Source organism: Danio aesculapii, chromosome 14 (genome assembly GCF_903798145.1).
Source record: "Danio aesculapii chromosome 14, fDanAes4.1, whole genome shotgun sequence".
Taxonomy (NCBI): domain Eukaryota; kingdom Metazoa; phylum Chordata; class Actinopteri; order Cypriniformes; family Danionidae; genus Danio; species Danio aesculapii.
In genome coordinates this window covers 49,927,189-49,935,581 of record NC_079448.1, presented here as the reverse complement: position 1 = coordinate 49,935,581, position 8,393 = coordinate 49,927,189, and the positions used below count along the sequence as shown (strand labels likewise).

The following is an 8,393-nucleotide window of genomic DNA, read 5'->3' as shown; positions in this document are numbered from 1 at the left end:
AAAGTTGTCTGTGATTGTTCTTATTTTAAAGTCATGCAGTGTGAACTCTCCTGTCACCGATCCATCCTACAGTGTAAACACAGCACTGACAGAACGCTAGCCCAGATAGTCATGCAGTGTGAAAACATCCGTGACACGACTACTTTGAAAATCCTGCAGTCTGAACTCAGCATAATTCCATTTGAAGAAGCAACCGATTTCGGCAGCAGCTATTTCAGCTGGCGTTCTCCAGCAATTCAAAAGCGGATGATTATGAACTGATGCTGCAGCAGAAAACGTGATTTAAAAGAAGCATCTGTTTCTACTAAATATTATATTTGTAACATAAGTAACACAATTACATTGACTTTAATAACTGTAATCAAATTACATGCATGTAAAATGTCATTCGTTACATTACTGCGTTCCTCAAAAATGTAATTAGATGACAGTAATGTGTTACTGTGGAACACATTAGACTGAACTCTGCTTGTTTTATTTCAGCTAGAATAAAATAAGTTTTTAATTTTTAATAAACTATTTAATATTATTAACCCCCTTCAGCAATATTTGTTTTCGATAGTCTACAGAACAAACCGCTGTTATACAATGACTTGCCCAATAGCCCTAACTTGCCTATTTAACCTAATTAACCTAGTTTAGCTTTTAAATGTCGTTTTAGCTGCATACTAGTATCCTACAAAAATATCTAGTCAAATATTACGTACTGTCATCCTCTGCTGAATGAACAGATATGGCACTGATGGTCTGTTATGCTTATTAGATGCTTTCATAAGGTCAGATATGAATCTTGACACACAGTTTTGTCTGTCTCCTCATGCAGCTGCCGGCAGACTTCAGCAGGTTACACCTGGCAGACGGGATTCACCCTCAGGTGACACACGTATCCTCCAGTCATTCAGGATGTAGCATCACCAGTGACTCTGGAAGCAGCAGCCTGTCGGACATTTACCAGGTAACTACAGTCTTTTTTTAGGCCCTGTTCACATCAACACAGTTTTTTAATACTGCACCTATTTTTCTATACACTATTTTTCCACACAAAACAGAAAAATTGGGAAAAAAATCTGAAAACTTTGGCCAAGGTGAAGATTTTCTCAATCTTGGTGTACAGCAGGGGGTGTCCAAACTCTGTCCTAGTGTGCCGGTGTCCTGGAGAGTTTATTTCCAGCGCTAATCAAACACATCTGAAGCACATAATCAAAATCTTACAAGATATACAGTACTAGAAACATCCTGGCAGGTGTGTTAAAGCAAGTTGAAGCTAAACTTAGCAGGACACCGGCACACTGGGACTGAGTTAGGACAGCCCTGGGGTACAGTGTGGTCATGTGGACACTATAATCAGTTTTACCTCATGACGTCAGCATCCACACTGTTTTCTCCTTACTGATTGGCCAACATGGCTGGGTTCACTCCAAACACGGTAGTTGTGATTGAGGCAAATGCATCGTTCACATCACAGGACAGTAATCCTCCTCTGTTCTTATATCTGCATTGACTTCTATGCAAATTACTCATGGAAATGTTTAATTCTGTTTGGTGTGAACCCTGCTAAAAGTGTCATTATCTCCGCCTGATGGTTCCAAGTGTGCTTAACATGCATTACGGTGCATTTTTGCGTTTTAATGTGGATGGACATTTTTTAGAAACGAAAGCAGAGACACTGAAATGAATAAAAAATACCTGTGTTCATGTCCGTGTGATGTTCTTCTAATTCAATAACTGTTTTCATACACATACTGAGGGGGAAATGAAATGATTCTTTGATTAATGTAAGCATAAAACAGTAGTTATATATCTTTTATTACATTATAAATTGTTTTACTGTCAATAATGATTAAATAAATGCATCCTTACTGAACATAAATAATTAATTGCTTTCAAAAAATGATATACTGTAGACAGTGGTTCTCAAACTGGGGGTGGGGAGGTTAAACTTTCTGACACCTTTATGGCGCTTGTGTACATTTATAATAAATACAGGCCACAACTGAACATGGAGAGTGATCTCCGAGTGGCGTTCTTCAAAGTTAAATGATGAATAGACTTGGGTCAATTGGTATGTGTGCGTAAGGTTTATATATTTATAACCACCTCAGAGATTATTGAGGGTCACGAGTCACTAACATAGCCATTTTTGGGGACCCCTGCTGTAGACCATCCCAGATTTTTTTCAGGTTGACCTATTTCTTCAGTGTGAATGCAGATTTTACTCCATTTTAGTTATTTATTTATTTCTTCATTTATATTGTATTCATTTTGGCAGATGCTTTTATCCAAATCATCTTACAGTGCTTTCAAGGTACATATTTAATCCGTCCGCATGTTCCCCAGTAATCCAACCCAAGACTTCTGTCACTAAACATTCGTCATCGACTAAACCAGAGTCAATGACCTGTGAAACCATATCTGTGTCAGTCTATAAAGTGTGTGTGTTTGCCTGCATTAATCTTATTAACTGTGTTTGACTTGGTATTTGCTGGTCTGTTTAATTGATTTTGTGTGTGTGTGGTGTGTTAGCGCTGGGCCGTGTGAAGGTGTATTGGAGATAACACGGTTTATGTGGTGATGGTGATCCTGGCCCGATGAGCATCTGGTAAAAGCTCATTAACATCTGGCCGTGTCTGATCTCTGATCAAGTCTGTTATGACGTGTTTAACAGCCATCAGCATCTTAAATCCTTAAGTTTTTAATATTTAGATTTTTAAAAGAGCGTGTGAACGTTTATATGCATTTATGTATGTATTACGTCATCTTTACATCAAATTACAAAAAAACGAATCGGTGCTTTATGTGAGGTGTTTATAATGCAGTGTCTATGGAGCAACACAGTAAATTTGACATTGTTCTCTCTTCTGCCTGCCGTCATCAGTCTCACAGTCTCTAGTTTTTCTTTTTTCTGAAAGTCTTGAAAACACCATTAAGGAGTTTTTCTTTTATTATTTCAGCAAATAGGATTGAAAAAATATATGTTTTTGTACTCTCCCATTCACTGCGCTCTAAGTCTATCAACTATGATGACTTCCGCTGCTGAGAAACCTGGAAATGTGAAAAGGGTCCATTAATAAAACAGTAGAGAAATGAAATGCAATAGTTTTATTTCTGATTGGATGAGTGTAGTTGTAATTTGCATATTAATGAGTCTGTCTGGCGAACGTAAACAGTGAACGTCTACAGTTAAGCAATCTTAACTGCTGTTGATCACAGTCTTATTTAATTCAAGGATTGTTCATCATTATTACAGATTATATTACAGCTGACGTCAAAAACCTCCCATGTGAATTTTTTATTCTTTTTCTAATATTTCCTAAGTGATGTTTAACAAAGCAAGGAGATTTTCACACTATTTCTTATATATACTTTTATTTTTGGGGACATATGTATATTTAGTTTGTCTGGAATAAAAGCAGTTTTTCTTTTTTTTTGGTACCAATTTTATATCTTTATTTATATATATATTTTGCCACCAGTTGTCTAATAACTTGCTTAATTACCCTAACTTGTCTAGGTAACATAATAACATAATAAGTACACCAATATCTTGCTTAATAAGTTGAAAAATATTATGTACTGGCATAAGTGAGTTATTAGAAATGAGTTATCAAACTATTATGTTTAAAATGTGTTGAAAAGAATCTTCTCTCCATTAAGCAACAATTAAGAAATATGTTTAAATGAATTTTAACTGTGCAATACTGAAAATAAGCAGCATCAAGTATACAATTGCAAATTTGTATTGTTGATAGAGGGGGATTGGTGCAATTGGTGCACATTTAATAAGATGTTTTTATTTTTTTGTTCATAAATAATGAAATATACGTTGGCAAAATTATATAAAATTAAAATTGAAATACAAATATTATTATTATTATTATTATTATTATATTATTATTATTATTATTATTATTATTATTATTATTATTATTATTATTATTATTATTATATTAAATATTCTAAACTTGTTGTATGTGTGCTCAGTCCACAACAAATCATTTTACAATGAACTGTATTTAGAAGAAGAATAAATATACAATAAATAAATAATTAAATACAGTATATTAAAACATATTTACATATAACAGAAATGCCAGAGTAATTATAGTGACCAAAACTATCTAAGAAAAATGTCTAGCTTTAATTTATTTCTAGTAAAACTGAAACTAGCATTAATGTCTTATCATATTGTTTTTGTATTTTTTTCTTAATAAAACTTCCTGGTTCAAAAGTAAAATAGTATATAAAATAGGAATATTTGTTGTGCTTTATGTCAAATCTGAGTTGGTTTAAGTTTGTGTTTGCATAAAATCTAGCCTTTCTTTAATTACCAACATCGAACACTCCATCAGTTTCATTCATTAATTTCTTTTCGGCTTAGTCCCTTTATTAATCCGGACTTGCCACAGCGGAATGAACCGCCAACTTATCCAGAATATGTTTTACGCAGCGGATGCCCTTCCAGCTGCAACCCATCAATGGGAAACATACACACAGACTCATTCACACACATACACTACGGATAATTTAGCCTTCCTATTTCCCCTATAGCGCATGTCTTTGGACTGTGGGGGAAACCAGAGCACCTGAAGGAAACCCACACAAACACAGGGAGAACATACAAACTCCACACAGACTCAGCCAGGGCTCGAACCAGTGACCTTCTTGCTGTGAGGCCATCATTCTACCCACTGCGCCACTGTGCTGCCCCCTCTATCAGCTTTTATAAAATAATTATATTTTATAATAATCAAGACTTGGTGATTGAATGTTCCGTAGGCCTTGGAGCAGAAACAAACGCTATTCACCTTATTCTCTTATTCTCGGGCGCAGCCATGTGAATCTATTTGGCTTGACACTTCCATTCTCATTCACTTCCATTCATTTTTAGACGTTAGGAACAGCTTGTTCTGCTGCTTGATGTTGCAAACTGATATTTTATTATATTTATTATATATTTTATTATTATATTATTCTATTTTGTCTGTATAGTCATGAACATACTTGTTTGTAGAGTAAGTAGTTTGACCGTTGTCTGCCGGTTATTATTCCTAGTCATTTCTCCCATAGGCGAATGAATCGGAAGTTCTGAAACAATCGCAAAAATGAGTGTACTTCCACATTGAAGAATAAGGACAATAGATCTATACATAGTTTTTTATATGACATAAATTCCTCAAGCTTTTTGTGCAATCCTAATCTGAAAGATCAGAAAAGTTCCATACATAAACCCTCAAAGAGATCAAGAAATTGAGCTAAACATATAAATAAACAATTCAGACCTGAGATATAAATGGCCTTGTATTTATGTAAATCTAATGATAATCTGATTGACCAAATCACATCTTAATAGCAGTTGTGCTGTAATCTTACAGTATATCTTACTGTACTTCAGACCTCTAAAATTGTCAACAGTCACAGCCCATATCCTCAGCGTGGCTGTCAAAATGGTCACTTTTTCTTCTTCTTTTTTTTTTTTCATTTGAATAAATAATGATGCAGGTTCTTTAGGGAGGCTTGAAAGCATTGATCCAAGAATAGCCCTGCTAAAAAATTCATCTTCCCTTCACGCTCTTCTTAGCCGCCCAAACAGTGCTATGGATCTCACCAGACGTGGAGGTTTGAAAGATAAATCAGACCCATCATCGGCTACAGCGCATTAACAGCCTCTCTGTTTGTCTTCCATCATTGGCTCTTAAACGCTTCTCATAAGAGAGCGCAGACTGGTTTGTGTTAAGCCTGTAATGTTGGCGCTGTTTGATTTGCATGTTGTCTGATTGGCTGCACTATATAGATATATCGGAAAAGGGTGACACGGTGGCTCAGTGGTTAGCACTGTCACCTCACAGCAAGAAGGTCGCTGGTTCGAGTCCCAGCTGGCCCAGTTGGCATTTCTATGTGGAGTTTGCATGTTCTCCCTGTGTTGGCGTGGGTTTCCTCCGGGTGCTCTGGTTTCCCCCCCAGTCCAAAGAGATGCTCTATAGGTGAATTTAATAAACTAAACTGGCCGTAGTGTATGAGTGTGCGTATGAATGAGTGTGTATAAGTGTTTCCCATTACTGGGTTGCAGCTGGAGGGGCATCCACTGCATAAAACATATGCTGGAATAGTTGGCAGTTCATTCCGCTGTGGCGACTCCTAATAATCGGGCATGAAGCCGAAGGGAAATGTAATTAATTAGTTAATTGATATATCGTAAAAATTATTGTGATAGTAGTATGCAATATCATAGGGAAGTGCAATAACATCGTTTTACAGTATGTGCTAACACTCAGAATAAAATATATATTTTGCTGCTTGTTCAAATTACTTATTTAAAATGAGCTGAATCAACACAATTCTTGAGAGTTTTTTTGGGAAAACTTGAATGTTTCATGTTCAATCCACTTAATCGGTAATAGTTAACTTAATCGAACCCTGCAGTTTTATACTGAAGCATTTGTGCTGCATGCATGGGTTGTTTATGCAAATCTGACCAATCAGATGGCACCTTTTCTATCTTCATCTTCACCATTAGGTGCTGTTAACTGAACCTAGAGCTGAAAATAAACACCAATGCTAGGAGAAGAGAGAGGAAAATGACAACAGCCTATCAGAATCACAGTTTTCAGCCATTCATGGTGGTTTAAAGACTAATTGTCTGCAGCTTCTTTATTAGTTCAGAAAATGATCTATTACATGAATATTTTAGTATGACTGTAACATAAATATATACAGTTGAAGTCAAAATGATTAGCCCTTTTTTCTTTTTTTATATTTCCCAAATGATGTTTAACAGAGCAAGGAATTTTTCACAGTATTTCCTATATTTTTTCTACTGGAGAAAGTCTTATTTGTTTTATTTTGGTTAGAATAAAAGCAGTTTTTAATTGTTTTAAAACCATTTTAAGGTCAATATTGTTAGCCCCCTTAAGCAATTTTTTTTTCTATTGTCTACAGAACAAACCATCATTATAAAATGACTTTCCTAATTACCCTAACTTGCCTAATTAAGCTAGTTAAGGCTTTAAATGTCACTTTAAGTTGAATACTAGTGTCTTAAAGAATATCTAGTCAAATACTATGTGCTGTCATCATGGCAAAGATAAAACAAATAGTTATTATAAATGAGTTGTTAAAACTATTATGTTTAGAAATGTGTTGGAAAGCAAATCTTCTTTCGTTAAACAGAAACTGTGGAAAAAATATACAGGAGGTCTAATAATTCTGACTTCAACTGCATATATACTTAGAACAGCTGATAAAATAGCAATTTGTTGGTTAGTTATATCGTAAGAAATACCATTATCGTAACAATATCGCATATTGTATCGTGCAGCCCTAACGCAGTTTGCTGGTAGTTGGTTTGTTCGGATGTATATCGAGTGCGATTGGTCTCGTTTCTGCCAGAGGCTTAATGAGCTGAAGCCAATCATCAGTGTCTGGATAAAGACGTGATGCGATGTAAATCCCAAAAGGTTCCGCTAATGTGTGACTGCTTAGTGCATTGATTTTAAGATCTTCAAACCGCATTAATCAACAGCCATTGATACCTTTCCTCAACAAGACTGCTGTTTAAACGCACAAACATCCAGTTGGTGTACATCCATGATTAACTGCCTTGAGGAAGTGTGCGTTTATATCATGGATGAGAAATTATGGGTTTCCTGCAATTGAGAACATTGTGTTGCGATGCGTTCATGTTTTACCTGTAGTCAAATGAGTGTTGCTATATATTTTTGCTATTTTTGCAAATAATTTTGTCAAATAATCAGATTTTTACGATCCAGAAAGAGCATATTCATCAGCATACACTGATTATTCTGAGAAGCATAAAAATGCACAGATATTACTGCAGAGAAATTACAACTACATTCATATAGTTATGGCAGTATTAAGTGGAGTAGCTGAAAAAGTAGATATCCAGCCTATTCTTCTTACCACTGAATAACTGTAGTGTAATAAACCACGTTTATTATTTATTTATTTATTTATTTATTTATTTGTTTGTTTATTTATTTATTTATTTATTCATTCATTTATTTATTTATTCATTTATTTATTCATTCATTTATTTATTTATTTATCATATTTTTTGCTATTAATGTACGGAAACAAGGGCTGATCTTTTTATAGAGGCCCTATGAAGTAATATTGAATATTTTGTTATTAATATTTTTTTAATTAATTTATTGTATGTACTAGAATAGGTTAACATGCTTCAAAGTAAAACATAATCAAATTAATATTCAGGTGTAAATATGCCAATGTAACACATCACTCTAATATGTTCATGCATTTATAAAGCATGAGCAATATTTGTACAGCAATTACTAATCTGAGTTTATCATAGAGTTATCACGAACAAATTTTCATATACTAACATTAACCAAGATGTTTTCTCATTTAATATTTGA

The 8,393-nt window shown here is 34.6% G+C and overlaps 1 protein-coding gene across 9 annotated transcripts in view; it reads left to right on the top strand.

Annotated features, from left to right (window-relative positions):
- The window catches only part of rapgef2b (Rap guanine nucleotide exchange factor 2b), a 257,833-nt gene that overhangs the window by 181,239 nt on the left and 68,201 nt on the right, over positions 1 to 8,393 (top strand). For 7 of the 9 annotated variants that reach the window (XM_056472225.1, XM_056472226.1, XM_056472231.1 and 4 more), the window contains 2 exons: positions 824 to 955; positions 2,270 to 2,305. In XM_056472225.1, the coding sequence (XP_056328200.1) occupies positions 824 to 955; positions 2,270 to 2,305 (168 nt within the window). The remainder of the gene's footprint in view (positions 1 to 823; positions 956 to 2,269; positions 2,306 to 8,393) is intronic. The other 2 variants (XM_056472229.1, XM_056472227.1) reach the window with 1 other exon arrangement.